General features: G+C 38.1%; 2 protein-coding genes across 4 annotated transcripts in view; both read left to right on the top strand.

The window, feature by feature from the left end:
* Nucleotides 1-12,750, top strand: part of LOC109826474 (dnaJ protein ERDJ2-like) — a 30,082-nt gene extending 17,332 nt beyond the window's left edge. For all 3 annotated transcript variants that reach the window (XM_020393516.1, XM_020393512.1, XM_020393506.1), the window contains one exon: nucleotides 11,867-12,750. In XM_020393516.1, coding sequence (XP_020249105.1) covers nucleotides 11,867-12,592 — 726 coding nt within the window. In that variant the 3' untranslated portion in view covers nucleotides 12,593-12,750. The remainder of the gene's footprint in view (nucleotides 1-11,866) is intronic.
* Nucleotides 14,934-16,225, top strand: part of LOC109842918 (inorganic pyrophosphatase 1-like) — a 3,532-nt gene continuing 2,240 nt past the window's right edge. The window contains exons 1-3 of the mRNA XM_020411838.1: nucleotides 14,934-15,127; nucleotides 15,228-15,349; nucleotides 15,710-15,911. Of these exons, the coding sequence (XP_020267427.1) occupies nucleotides 14,990-15,127; nucleotides 15,228-15,349; nucleotides 15,710-15,911 (462 nt within the window). The 5' untranslated portion in view covers nucleotides 14,934-14,989. The remainder of the gene's footprint in view (nucleotides 15,128-15,227; nucleotides 15,350-15,709; nucleotides 15,912-16,225) is intronic.

Raw genomic sequence — 16,225 nt, 5'->3', positions numbered from 1 at the left:
CAAGTTAATCAGTTAGCTTCATCTTAACGACCAGTCGTCTCTTTGAGATTAGCAGTAAGTCATTTTCTTGAAGAAATCAAATCAAAATGCATCCGGAAGATGAGAAACATACATCATTCTGAATGTCGTTGAGGGTATATTGTTATATAGTGATACCCTTTGACCTAAAGAATACTGGAGCTACCTAACAACATGCGATGATCACAATTTTTTATGAGCACTTGCGCAAAACGGTCGAGTGCTATGTTGATGACCTTGCAATCAAAAACCTCCATAAAGAGGATCACCTTCATGATCTGATAACAATGTCCGAAATTATGCGTAAACATAAATTCAGGATGAACCTGACTAAATCCTTTATGGGTGTATCATTAGGTAAATTTTTTAGATTTATCGTCACGTCCAAAGGAATAACGTTGTCCTAGAAAAAGTCAAAGTAATCTAGGAGATGCTACATCTCAGAAATTACAAAGAACTTAGAAGTTTGCAAGGGCGTCTACCCAATATTTGCATATTCATAGCTAATCTATCCGGAGAATGCTAACCATTTTAAAAGTTGATGAAGATGGGCGTTTCGTTCATCTTAGACAACCCTTGTCAGAAAACCTTTGATAATATGAATTCGTACCCTAAAAAGCAGTTAAAGGACAAGCAATTGCTGACTTCATTACAGATCATCCTGTACCTAAGTCTTCTAAGCTCAACAAGGATATTCCAGAGGAGGTATTCGAATCAAATGTCACCTCAGACCACCAAGTGTGGCAACTCTATTTCGACGAAAAATTGTAACAGAGTCATAGAGGAACTATCATCGCATGTGAGGAGGGTAGTGACCATCGTTCCCATGCTCATTGTTCTTCCCAAAACTTATTCATTGACCAAGCAATGTTCGAATAATGTGGCTGGGTTCAATGCCCTCATAATTGGCCTACAACTTGCCCAGAATATGGGTGTAAAGTATCTTGAAGGTTATGACGATTCTAAACTAATTATCAACTAGATTGAGAGGGAATACGAGTTTCGACACAATGATCTCTTGCCTACCATGAAGAAGCACTGAAGCTCACCTATTCTTTCGAAGGCTTCTGCATTAGTTATGTAGCTCGCCTTAAGAATACTTACGTTGATGCTTTGGTATTACTTTAGCTATTTTAGCATTATCATCTAGGTTTACCAAGCACATTACGGTAGCCAGCTACTAGTTATGTGACCTAAAATAGATCCTGAAAGCCAATAAGAATCATACTTCGCCTGGGAGTTTCGAAACTGCCCTAATCATTGACTATGCCTTACATGGCAAATCCGAAATAAATGATTTCCTCCAAAAGAGAGCGCTCTGCTTCTTTTACGACTTTGTCACATAGACACTATACCACTGATCATTGGACGACATACTGCTTAGATGCCTATTATCAGGCGAAGCTCAAGAAACACTCAAAGAAGCCTTCGATGGCACATATGGAGCTCATCAACTTGGATCCAAACTCTAATATCGAATCCGTCATCTAGACTATTATTAGCTAACGATGATCACAGGCACAATGGCTTATGCTAATCGGTGTCATACATGTCAATTCTATGTAGACTTCCTACAGCAACCCCAAAAGAGTTACATCCGACCGTCACTTTATGGTTGTTCAAGATGTGGGTAATGGACATTATTGGGCCACTTAGCCCGCCGTCCACCAAAGAACGCCAATTCATCCCGCTTAAAGAAGTCAAAACATTCACCAAAGGTCACCAACTAATTCTCCAAGTGGACCAAAGCCATCTCGCTCAAAGAAGTCAAAACATCGAACGCGATCAAGTTTAGGAAACATCGCGTCATCTATTGATTTGACACCCCTCGGAGGATCGTCCTCGATAACAATTCTTATCAGTCTACTGTTCTTTAAATTTTGTAATAAGTTTAGAATCTAGGACGTGCCTTCTTAACCATACAACCTAGTTGTTAATGGTCTAGCCGAAGCATTCAAGAAGACCATCAGCAAACTTCTCAAGAAGTTTGTCTTTTCTAATAGATAAGATTAGGATGAGAAACTCGGAGAGTGGTTTTTAACCTATCGAACAATGATCTGCACTTTCACGGGCGCCACACCCTTCTTGTTGGTATAAGAATGCGAATTCATAATACACTTAGAGATTCAATTTTTGTCATTGCGTAGTGCCCTCACGGAGAAGATGACACCAAAGAGCATCATAAGAAGTATCTCTAAGAACTAGAGGCGCTGAATGAGTTGAGATGTAAAGCTCAATAGTGAATCGTGATCTACAAATCATGAATATCAAGAACCTTCAACAGAAAGGTCAAAGAACGATCTTTCAGAGAAGGAGATTTGGTCTTGGTTGTTCACCAACTTATGGTCATGACACACAAGATAAATGCAAGTTCCAGCCCAAATGGGAAGGCTCGTTTGTGGTAGAGACTATCTACTTACCGCTTGATTGACTTGAATAGTGACAAGTTAATAGCATCAATTAGTGGTAAACTTCTCAAGAAATATTACCCTTAAATTGTGCTTCTCTCAGCTCCCTACGGCTACGGAGTCACCGGTCATGTTAAAGCTTTCACTTCTAAACATGAGAATAATTTCTCAAACCAAAGTCGTTAAATTCTTAGTTTCATCTTAACAAAATTCCCTAACAAGTCATCAAGTTACACCACACCTCTGTTTGACTTTATGTGTCTTTTACTACTGTCATGTTAACATTACATATTTGAACATTTTGCACCCTTGTGACCCGATCGGTTAACATTACACATCCATCGGTCCCTTTCATCAAGTCGACCGGTTTATATTACACCTCTATCGACTTTTCCTTTCACAATCGACTGGTTAATATTACACCTCTTCCAATCTCTCCTTGGACTTGATCGGTTAACATTACATCTTAGTACCCTTTTTAATTGACCTGTTAACATTAGACTTTTGTTGATCTCTCCTACCATTAAGTTAACATTTACACTTCTAAATGGTACTTTGTATGTGACCTAACCGGTTAACATCACACCTTTGTCAGTCACTTTATTGACATGTTAACATTACACCTTTATCAACTTTTTATTACGTTATGTGACCTGACCAATTAACATCACACCTCTGTCGGTCATTTTATTGACACGTTAACATTACACCTCTATCAACTTTTTATTAGACTCGACCAGTTAACACTACACCTCTATCAAACTACTCTATAGATCGGTTAACACGACATCTCTATCGACTCATTTCTCAGTTATAGTGAGATGTTATCTCGAAACAGATCTCATGATGAGTTGAATTTTACAACTCAGCCATTTCCCCCAATAGTTGTCAATGATTTTGGACCTCATTTGACATGTTAATATTATACCTCTGTCATTCAATCTTAAACCTCTAACACAGTTCAAATCAATTCTTTTGCCAGAAGTCAAACTCTATTGAACTAGCACAAAAAAGGAGCTAAGTTCTTGCAAAAAGTTAGTTCAAAAATTCAAAATTGCAACAAAAAAGGTCTAAGTGACAATGTAGAGAATTGATTTTCGCTATCACTTTAGCTATTCCAGCATCGCACGCTTCCTTCGCCTTCTCCAAAGCTTGTTGCCTCAAAGCCTCGTGATCCACTGGAATCGCTTGAGCCTTTACTATATCTAGTCGAGTGTGTTCCATCCTCAGCTATTACGCCCTTCGAACCCGCTCATCAGTTAACTCCCTAGACTTGATCTCAAGCTCCTACTTTTGCTTCTAAGCCTCCTCCATCTTAGCCTATGCCTCAGTCTATGCTAGGCCGTAGCTTCATCGATGATGGCTATTAGTTAGAGACAACACCAATAACAATTGCGTATTCGTCACCCAAGACCTTAAGGCGACGAATTAATTCTCCCATACTTTGAGTGAGCCCTTGGATCTGTTATTGTGCGGCCTCCTTTAGCGTACAACACTTCTCTAAAAGTACCTAAACTCCAAGTTTGCGATGGCAGTAACATCGGCTTATCGAATGCATTGTAGCTGCAGAAAGTGCAGTTGTGCCTAACCAATGTTTTGATAATAAAGCTCGGCATGCTCCGCTTCAGCCGCCAGCACAGGAGTGTCAAGCTGACTTGGTAGTAAGCGTTTGTGTCAAGCGGGTAGACCCTTACCATCTGTGAAAGCCTTCACAACGCTCTAACCGAATAACTTTGTAAGACTCTCGATCAATATCTTAATTTCCTGCTCAATAGACTTTTACAAATATGGGGATAAAGGAACTTTGACCAATTCATGTCCTGATGAACTGGCTTTAGTTGAAATGGCTAAAGCATCAATTGTATTAATCAGAGCAACAAAAATCATTGGAGGTTAACGCCAGCCATTAGAAAGAAAGAAGCAAGTGTAGCCAAAATGGACGAGACTGTAGGCTCAACTGGATCGAAAGAAGTCTGAGTTGATACAAGAAAAGGCTCGAAAGGCTATACGATCATCGTTGATGTTGTATTAGCAATCGTAGGCTTATTCCCTACGATGTTAACTCTAGCCTCAGCTTCAGCTTCACCTGACATCTCGATCCTCGCCTCAACCTCCTTGCGGAATTTGGAAATTTTATCCCCAACTGCCTCCGATGATGTTAGGCCTTCAACGGGAAACGAAGGCTTGATGGTGGGCATAAACTTAAAAGTCGTAATCACATTGACTCCCGGCTCAGACTCAGCAACTGTAGAGAGAGAAAATGGATGGGGTATTGGTCATCAAAATAGAATGACTACATCCTTTTCAATACACAAGGCCATACTTGAAACACGGGTAGAAGTGCCCGCATCATCTTCATGATGGCGATCATCGGGGTCGTCAATGTAAGCATCAGTATCATAGTCGACCATCTCCCCCTCTTCGGATGCCATCCAAGCTAACGGTACAGATGTGTCGCCTTAAAAAAAAGGAGACACGACATTAGAATGATGTTTCATCGAAAAGAAATGATAGTAAACGAAGAAATTTACCTAAAGCAGCCAAATATTGGGCCAATAGCATATGATTTGGAACCTCAGGAGATTCCTCACTCATCTCCTCCCTCACAAAGCAACTCCAACTACGGTCTTTTGGATTGTCTCTGGAAACATGTTGGCCACAGTCTTTGTTCCAATGGATATCTCTGTCTACTTCTTCACATTTAAGGTACTTCTTCACATTTAAGGTACAAGTCCCTTATACTTGCCAGCCGGTCTAGGCTGAGGCAATTGCTTAATAGGCACATACGACTCATCCTTATTAACTACATATTCTCCTCACATCACATCGAGAAATTCATTGAGCCCCAGTGGTCCTCTTTGACCCTTTCGTGGCAAGCTTCTTAAACCGCCTGATGATCCACGTAATGCCAGTCTTGTTTATCTTGAAGTGTTTGTTGGTGATGTTTACAGAGCTATACTAGTTGCCAAACCCTAAAGTCATATAACTATTAGGGATTTTGTATGACAAAGTAAACCTCGCACCAGTACATCCTACCAAGCATGGTCACCATCCACTAAACTCCCTGAACGTGGCAGTCTAGTGTTTGGGTTGCCAACGTAGAGTTGATCGTGCTTAAACTGGCAAGCAAAACAACAGGGAAGATAAGGCTTGGTATAACACATACTCGCTCTGGAAGACGAGATGTCCAAGTCTAATGTCAACCAACCACTTGAAACAACCATTTCAAGCAAATAGAGTCGGTATTGTTCCTTATTACAAGCGATCCGACGTTAGCCCACAACATACTTAACTCTCCACTTTGAAGTCTCATACCGTTGTAATAGAAAGACTCTTAATGCCTAGTGGCGGTTGTCATGAGACGAGTAGTTTAATCTATATCATACCATCAGATAGGTATACAGCAATTCTACCCTTGGGTTGGCCACTTCGTCCTTTGACCAGTCCTTTTGATTTAAATGCTTTCCTATCAACTCTCTTAACCCATGGTGAAGATAGCTGACCATGGCTGGGAGCAAAGTTAGGCTAAACCCATAGGCTAGTAGCACTGTCAAATATAGAACTCTGATGTAGACGGCATCCTTTGGCTGAAACAGCACTACATACCCCATCAACCAAATAGAAAGAAAGCCAAAACGCAGAGCTTGTTCAAAAATAGGCTTTGTAGCCCTGTAGTGGAAGTCCTCGAATGTGTCTCCTACCTTAAAGCACATTCATTTGACTCGATGATGTGAACTACCAGACCATGCTTAAAGACCCGTCGCTCCACTTTGTCGCCAGAGCTCACTTGAAGGGATTCAATGTTTTTCTTCTTCTCCAAGTTCTGAAAAGATAGTCAGTCTAGGGTTTGCGATCGTTATGAGGGTTGTGGGCAACATATGGGATCGTCTGGTGGCAGATGTAGTAGTGACACACAGTTCCCTAAACGTCTCATAGACATGAACGTTTCATGTAGTCAATTCATCATTGCTGGGAAAAACTCTTCATATGGTCGTTCCCCCATCAGCAACCGAGACACATCATGCATCTCATGCTAAGCGACTCCGAGCTCTCCTGTCGGAGTGAAGAAAGTCTGGTGTCCGTGTTGTACAGCTCAAGAATACTATACAGCGCAACTGGGTAGATATCGACACTATATTGAGTAGCTCTTATTGGGGAATTGATCCCTAATGCTCGTCTTCGAAAGTTTGAATGATAAATGAAAGTACCCTAGAGGGGGTGAATATGGTAATTGCTAATTTATATCTCTAAAAATAGTAGAAAATCTGATTTTGTAAATTCAAAATAAAATAACAAATAAACTTTAAAAATAATAAAATTTTGAGGAATGATTATAAACATGAAAACAAACATGTTTGTGAAGTAATTTTTAAAATCTCATTTATCGTTTGTAAAAACTCATCATTTTGCAAAATCGGTCAAAATACGAATTCATTTAAAACATTTGATTTTGACAAAATAATCTCAAATAAGTTTGAAACTTCTTTTGAATAGATTAATAGACTTTATAAAAGATATACAACAGTTATATTAAGTCATTAATCCACAACACATTATTTTGCAAATCGGTAAACCATACGAACTTGTTAAAACTTGATTTTGACGAATTTTTTAAACAAGTTTTGAAACAATTTAAAATAGATTTATAGACTTGAGAAAAGATATAAAATCGTGTTGTTAAGTCTATAATCCAAAACGGCGATAAATCAAAAACCAATGTGTGTGTATGATTTTTGAGCTCTAAGTATTAACACGCAAGGTATAAATCTAAAATACTATACCCACACAATAGATCTTCGATTAAGTTCGTCTTGGTTGCGGATGAAGCGATATTGGATCTTGACTTGAAATGCAAAGCTTCATTCCGATTTTCTTACAACCTCCTTTGAATATCATCGTGAACGCGCAATTCCATCCAACCTCCAATAGATGATCTTTGTGTAGAATACCTAACAAGTAAACACAAACACTCGATAAACGATGTTAAGAATTATTTGTTAATCATCAAAACTAGATTAGATTGTAGGCTCATAAACATTAGACCTAACAATAAATTCTATCATCCTTTCCCACTATTTTGATGCTAGAGACTTTACCTAACTGGGGGAATCTATGCTTATCTTTCGGTATTGGCCCTTAATCTCAGCAAACTTGTTGCTAAAAATATTAGCAATAATCGACGTCTCATTTTTGGAGCATTTCCTTGGACGAAGCTGGGATGAAGGGCTAGAATATTACAATAATATAGTTCATCCTTGAAGAAGCACCAATCTCGCTTCAATTGTCCCACTATCACGCTATTCGTATCATAGATGATTGGGAAGTACATTGTCTCAGGAAGTGATGCGTGTTTTAGGTCTTGAAAGGACATTTGACACTCTATTTCTAGCAAATAGAAGTGTTCTTCACTAACAGGGTAGTACCACCTCTCTTTCCTGAGGCTGAATAGTCGATTGACTCCAGTCGTTGCGTCACCAAAGAGGAAAGATGATTCCCGAACTTGTCTTCTTTAGGAATGGAGAACTTGGCGTCAGTGATGATCTCTTTCAGAGTAGAAGAACTACCGTGCCTAATGTTGTCTATGTGGACCCGCTATTTCCTTTATGAAACAAATGGGCAGTGCCCTAAAAAATATCAGGCAATTCAAGGTTTGGAATCCCATTATGGCCAAAATAGTTCAAACGACTAACAGGCGTATCCGCTAGAGGAACTGCACAAGGAAAAGAAAACAAGCTAGATCGAGCATCCAAAATCAACCAAGTCAAAAAGAAAAGCGGCTACCAGGTCAATGAGTTGACCCAATGCTACATGATGACGTTGGTTAATAGAATCAGTTGATCAAGTCAATTTCAAAATTGTCTTAAGTGTTCAACTTGATCAATTAGCTAAATCAATTCCAAAATTGATATTCAACCAAGCGTTGAATTTAGCCTATTAGCGAAACCCACTATACTCATATTTGGCTAAGGGATTGATTTAGACCGCTCATAGTGAAGTTCGCACAATATGAAGCCAAAGTTGACCAAGTGTCAAAATCAACCAGTGGCGAAGTTCGCCTTAAGCGAGAGTCGCCCTAACACAAATACAGATTTCACTATGTGCTAAATTCAGTCTCTGGCGAAGTTTGGGGGATATAGTTCTAGTGAAGGTCGCACTAACGAAATTTAACTTAACGACGAAGTTTGCCTAGAAGCCCAAAAGGCTAAGCGACAAACTTCATCTGAAGAGCGAAGTTTTCTTAAAAAACGCCGTTAATGGCGACAAAAGCAGCTTTGTCATCGATAGCGAAACTAGCTCAGGCGACATTGAAGTGTTATTCACGATCGAGGATGCCATTAACGACAACCGAGAGCTTCGCTATTGATAGCGAAGCTTAGTTAACCGGTAGCGAAACTAACCTAAAGCCATTTTGAGTTGTGACTGCGCGATAACAGGATTCAGTCGACTTGTAAAGATAGCGGTTTGCTTGCTCTTGGAGAGTTGCCGCCGAAGCGCCATTGATGAAGATGGGTTTTGAAAATTTGAGAAGGGTTTAGGTTTGAAACAGTTGATGAAGGGGAGACATGGAGTTAGTCTATTTATAGACTTTCAGCGAATCTTACCCAAAATTTAGCCCCCAATCTCGCTTAGGAGCGAATCTCGTCCCAAATCTTGCCTAGGAGCAATCCTCGCCACAAATCAAGACATAAATTTTGAAATTTGAAACAATCTCAGTGAACCTCACTAACCGCTCAGCTATTCTCAATCAAGTTCTAAAAGTGAGCGAACTTCACCAAAATTCATGATGAATTTCACTAGGTGAACCTCACTTGATGACCTTGCCCAAACATTAATCCTGAACTTTGTCCTAGTCTAAAGGTGAGCAAACTTCGCTTCAAGCATGGATTGAACGGCATTCATAACTTCGTTCAAGAGTATGAGGCGGCAGAAATATCTAGAAATACAAAGTGAAAGGAGAAACAATGTTAAAGCTGATAACATTTTCCATTGATGAGAAGATTTCTTACAAATTACTTTTGTAACGATAAGGGGAACAAAGAACAAAAGCAAAACAAAAAAGGGGAGAAAAGTAGGCGACATCCAATGCGGAAAGCCGATTAGTCACTCTTCGAGTCTTCGCTTGTGGAGCTCCAATGATCCTTCTTGAGGGGCCATCGAAGCCTCCAAATGGTCCTTTCCAAGGTCATGCACTCGCCGCTAGTTTCTCTTGTCATACACCTCGTGTCATGCCTTCAATTGGTTCTCGATGACCTACTCTAGATTCACCTTCTTAGCCAGCAACATCTCCGCCAATTGACGGAGGACTTTATTCTCCGCCGCAGGTTCACTAGTAGTGTGGATTAACTCCTTCCTAAGCCTCTCGGTGGTGCATTAATGAGAGGCACCAGGGGATTAAGTGTGGATCAAGGCATCAGAAGGTTAAAAATAGAATATGAAGGCACTATTCAAAAGTACCTTCAATTCATGATATACTTAATTTGATATTCGAGCTCAACACGAGCTCAAAAAATAGACGCCCAAGGGCTAAACACTGAGAATCGGATCAAAATATTTTAAATACAAGTCCATAACTAAGCTTGACCAGGTCACAGTGAAGTTCACTCAAGTCTTATGTAAACTTCACTCTGAGCTCAAGCCTAAATCAATGTGAACCAAGCCTATATCTGGCCCTAAGAGAACTCGGCCCAAGTGAACTTTGCCAAAACCCAATGTTAAGAAATGATGTTTGCTTAGCTTACGTGGGCCACATCACCCACATCAACCCTTTCTCAAAGAACATGGGCAACCCACGTTCTGGCAAAGTTCCCCTAGCCTTTGTATCCACAAGGATATCTCATGCATTGAGATAGCAGGGTGGATCATCATCAAACACAGGAATGGGTGCTCAATCATGTTCCGGCGAACGTCGCCGATGGCCGTTCCACCCATATTCTAGCAAAGTTCGCTGAGCGAACTTTGCCCATCGCCGTTACTACCCATATTCTGGCAAAGTTCAGCGAATTTCGCTCACAGGTGTTTTATGAGCTATTTTTAAGGAAATGGGGGTTAAGCCCACTAACCCGATTTAATAGCCATTAACCCACGTTTAATGATCAACTCTTTTCCTTTTCCTACAAATGAGAGGGAATTGCTTAAAAACAAAAAAAAGGAGGGGAGAGAAGAGGCTACAAAATCGGCTAAGCAATTGAGAGAGGGTCAGTTATTGGCAAAGCTTTTGGCACAAAGAAAGAAGACATTGGACAATGAGCTTCGTCATCCTTTTATTCAATTTGATGTTCATATATAATCTTCTCTAATCAAAGCTAATCAGTTAGCTTCATCTTATCGACCAGGCATTAAAAATCTCTTTGAGTTAAGCGATAGGTCATTTTCTGAAGAAATCAACTGAAGACCCATCGTCTTTAAGTCGGGCCGTCAACAAAAGATAGGAACGACCTCCCATCGGCACACAGAAAAGAACCCATCTCTATAAATTTTTCTTGGTTCTTATTTCTTGGGATTGTAACACTTCTTCTTTGTCATCGGTTTTAAGACCGGAAACACTGTTCACATAGTACTTGTCCCTTAAAGATCAGTATAAAACCTTGTGATCTTCCATCTTCAACAACATTATACCTTCGTATAGGAAAATTTGATGGGTTGCTTTATGTTGTATTAAATTTAAATAAAGTCTTGATCCTTTTGCATATGATTTATGTTCTCTAGGATTTATGGTAAGCCCCTGTATTGCCCATATATCCCTTGTGAAAGAATTCAATATCATTATTGAGGGCTAAATTGTCATTCAATTGAAGAAACATGTAGACATTTATGTCTTTTTTATAGAATTGTTCAATGGCTTGGATTGTTGTACTTATAACTACAGTGTTCATCATCATCAAAATTAGTAGTTTCCCTCTTTTTTTTTGCCCACAAGTGAAAGATCACATGCTACGCATTCTTTATATGTTTGCATAAAACTGAATGTAGTCTTTATTTACATCTCTTCATGTGCTTTACCAAATTCATTTATACAAACAGTGAACAACTGGTGAAAGTTTCCTTGAGGATCAACATCACGATTTTTTTTGCCCTCATGCTGTTTATCCTATGTATAAACAATACGGCTTCTTTCTAGTGCAGTTCTTTGCGTAATTAATTTAGGTTAATTGTGGATGTACCCCCTCTTGTATCATCCCTTGGAAACTACAATCCCTCTAGTTTTATTGTAGCAGATAGACCCCTGAGTGAGATTTTTTTTACTCCTTTACCCGTTTATTTTTCAAAAATAATTTTCTTTTCTTTGAGGGTTAATAGTAAAAATATTCAGTTGGGTCTATCTGTAAAAATTAGACTAGAGAGGTTGTAGACTGGTAGGCTCAAAGCAATGATACAAAAGAGGTTAATATCAATATTTAATTTATTGTCTCATATTTTAACTTCCTATTTTGTACTCTCAGAAAGTGCAAACCTTTCAAGAACTCCGAGACATGAGCATGCAAGAACGATCCCAACTCCTATCTCAGGCTGCTGGCTTTTCACTAACTCAAGTACATGACATAGAGATCGTGCTCGAGTCATTGCCATCCATAACACTTGAAGTCTCACTGAAAACTGAAGGAGAGGAAGAAATTCAAGAAGGCGACTTTACCACGATGTACGCTTGGATTAATCTCAAGCGTGGAAACAACCTAAAATCCTCTCTTCCCCATTCTCCTTACTATCCATTCTACAAGGAGGAAAATTACTACCTTATCCTTGCTGACTCAGCAACGAATGAAGTCTGGATTTCTCAGAAAGTGAACTTCATGGATGAGGATTCTGCAGTTAGGAGTGCAAAAAAGTTGATTGCAAGGATGAAGGAGTTATTGGGAGCGACTGATCAAGAAATTAGTGAAGCTGTGAAGTTTGTTGCTGAAAAAGTAAAGAACGGATCAAGGCAGGTTATTGGTAAACTTTTGGCTCCGGGCGAAGGAACATACAATCTTACTGCATACTGTTTATGTGATTCATGGATTGGTTGTGATGTAAAGACTGATATAAAGGTAGAGGTATTTAAAAAGAACCGAGATATTAAGGCCAATGAAAGTACGAGCATTGAACAGGAAATTGAAGAAGTAGATGAAGATTATGACAGTGAGTATAGTGATGATGATGATGAGAACGAAAAGAAGATGATCCAGTGAGTTCTGGGACTCACGAAGATAGATACAGGGGGAAAAATTACAGAAATATAGAGGGAAAAGAGGAATTTGTAGTGTTTTTTATTTATGAACTTGTTGTCAGAGCAAACTGAAACAAAATTTGAACTTTACAATATCGGAATATACTGAGAAAAGGATTATATTTGTCTCAGAATGAGAATTATATGAATGATGGTACAAATTTTTACATCGGTATATTGCCCTGTCAAGATGTTTGGTACGAAGCATACTCATTTTCCTACACACAGGATGATATAAAATTAATTCAGAGTAGTTCTCATTCTTGAAACCTCACATTCTCAGTCCACTTGCAGCCTCTAAGGAGATTTGGAATCAGTGGATTCTTTACGTCTTCACTTGATGAAACCAAAGCATATCTCAACTAACACTCGTTTATTTTGCTACCAATAATATGTATATCTATCATTCACAATGTTAAGACTCAATGGGATTTTTAATGCTCTATGTCGGAAGGCAATCCATCATGACCACTCATACACTTTTCATATCTTTTCATTAAAAGCAATCTATTGACAAATCATACAAACTTTTATGGGTAAAATGGAAGATTATTGCGTACTGATGAACGCACAACAAACAATAAAAATCCACTATTTTGTTGTAGTGGACAATTCTTCATGCTAGACCCAAAGTTAGGGAAGACTAGATGTTCATTGGGTCTCTTGATTAATAAAGGCGACAATGATTCATATACTGGAAACTTTAGTAGGAAATTTAATGCCCAACCTGCAGAGTTTTATCATTACAATCTATCTTAGTGGAAAAATTTTATGCTTTTTAAGCATAAAGAGACTTAAAGGTTTGCACAACTAAACGATGAAAGGCTGGAGAGAGACCTAAAGGTTAGTGCATCCTTTAGTACTGTATAGGTCCTATTAGTTCATTAGTGTAGGTTAGGTACTAAATTAAAATGTAAGAAACATTAGCAAGACACATTTCGTCTAATGTAAATTGTATCATGGTTGTACTAAATGGCAAGATTCATAACGATATATACATTTTAAGACTTAATTGCATCACGGTAGCGATTGTTTTTATTCTACAAACAATGCAAATATATTTTCCGAAAAAATTTGCTTGATTTTGCATGCTCAAGAGTTTCTCTTACTGTTTTTAAAAGACCTCCATCTTATAAAATCTTCAGCGAAATGGACCAAAAAGTAGTGAAAGGGGGATTTTTGTTTTAAGAGTGGGATTACACATACAAGATCTAATAATTTAATCATTAATTAGAATCTTCCTCAATCTAATGACATACCAAAGTAAGTCGTTATTTGGCCACATGGGTTGTCAGAAGCTGCATGATTTCACTGCGTAAATATTTGAATCTGCAGTCTTTTGATATTGAGTTTTTTAGTCAGCTTTGCCAAGAATATATCCCATGGTGGAGCCTACAATTGAGAAATAAACATTATCTGGTACCACTTTATGCACCATGATGATTCATAAAGTAATTTCAATAAAATAAAATAAATAAAACACTATTGAAGTCGACATAGATTGTGTACATGCATTGTTCATGGTTTAATAAAGAGCAATCATGCATAAAATTTATATTTGAACACAAAAGTGACGACTATATCATTATTCACAGTTCTGAGGCAGCAAAAGAGGAATTTAATGGGTTGAACCGAAAAAAAGAGGTGAGTTTATTCTTGTCAAATAATATCAGTTGTAGGATGAGTGCAGTCATTGGTCTTTCATTTTTAACATTAATTTACTTAACTTGGAAACAAGGTGGTGTATAAAATTGGTACATATAGTAATGCACCATGCAATTCTCTCAAAAATAATGTTCCCATCCTGATGATAATAATGCCATTAGTAATATTGTCATAATCATCAAGATGAAAGAGAATAGAATCTAATTCCAGGATTAAGAATCAAATACCATGGTGCAATTTCTTAGTTTGGATAGCAATTTTAGAAGATTGGCATGTCCTTGTGTTGCTTGAAAATGATGTATATCATGTATAATTCCATGCTGATGCTGAATTCCATTAGAAATCCTAAGAGAGAGAAATTGCCTCTCTTGTCACAGTTGCATTTAAAACATTAAGAGACCTTCAAAGGACAATTGAGCATAAAGGCGAAGCTCAGTCACAGTTAATTGGCAAATAACTGCAAAAAATTGACAACTTCTATAAAGAATATTCCATTATATGCTCCCCTTAAATTTTGGAAAGAATAGGATGTCCATTTGAGAGCCTCAAGAAAGATTGGGCGTTGCACTAAATAATAATAGCCTTTTGGCATCTTGTTTCCTATATAAACGGCCTCAATGTATCCTCACACACTCACACAAAGCATTGAATTGCACTACATTGCATCAAGAGCTTCTTTTCTCTTGCAAACACAATGGCTGGTGTTGTCATAATTTTCGACTTTGACAAGACTATTATTGATTGTGACAGCGATAATTGGGTTATTGATGATCTTGGAGCCACCAAAACCTTCGATGAACTTCTGAAAACTATGCCATGGAACACTGCCATAGTATGTATGCATAAGATATCAGAACTTAACATGTTAATATCTTTTGCCTATCAGAAACATATTATAGTTTTTTCTTTTCCTTTCATTTTTCTTTTTACAGGATTTGATGATGAAAGAGCTGCATTCACAAGGAAAATCAATTGAGGATATATCAAATAGCCTGAAAAGTGCTCCAATTTATGCAAACAATATCAGCACAATCAAATCAGCTTATGCTCTTGGGTAAGTTCACGTCTATTGATTACATGCTTGGTATATTTAACTTTAAGGGTTAATTGAGGATTGACAGCTTGTACTATTGCCCCAATTTTGGATAGACCCCTTGTACTTGTATTATTGCTTGTATTGTTGCTAAAAGACGCAATGTGAAATTTTTTTTGACTCTCATACCCTCCGGAGTTCTGTTCATCAGAAAACAATTTTCTCTTTTCGTGAGGGCAAAAGATTCAAACCAAAAAAAAAAAAAAAGATCCACTTAAGGGTCCATCTGCAACTATAGAATTACATTGGTCTATCCGCGATTAACCTTCAATGTTTATATGTTCTTTTAGTTAGTTCATGATACATTTTTGTTCATGTCAGATGTGAGTTGAAGATATTAAGTGATGCCAACCTCTTCTTCATAGAGACAATCCTCAAACATCATGAACTTATGGGCTATTTCTCTAAGATTATCACAAATCCTGGCTTTGTTGATGAGGAAGGAAAGCTTAGGATTTCTCCTTACCATGATTTCAATATCTCTTCTCATGGATGCAACCTTTGCCCTCCAAATATGTGCAAGGTAAATCTTATCTACATAAACTTGTAGCCCAGACGGTCAAAGATTATATCTTTAATCTTTACACAAATCCTGAAAATATGTTTGTGTTGCGAAATAAATGAAATCATGGATAAGAAACAGACTTGCCATAAATTATAGGGTTATTTGCAACTAGACTCCTGTTTATTATTGTTGTTGTATAATTACTACCCCTCTAGTTTTACTATTGTAGATAGACCCCTGACTGGAATTTTTTGACTCTTTACCCTCATAGAAAGTGAATTTTTTTTTTCCACACATATACCCTCCTGAGGAAAAAAGAGTCAAACAAATTT

This window comes from Asparagus officinalis, chromosome 1 (assembly GCF_001876935.1).
Source record: "Asparagus officinalis chromosome 1, Aspof.V1, whole genome shotgun sequence".
NCBI lineage: Eukaryota > Viridiplantae > Streptophyta > Magnoliopsida > Asparagales > Asparagaceae > Asparagus > Asparagus officinalis.
Note: the sequence above shows the minus strand (reverse complement) of the source record. Positions and strands in the feature narration are given on the sequence as shown.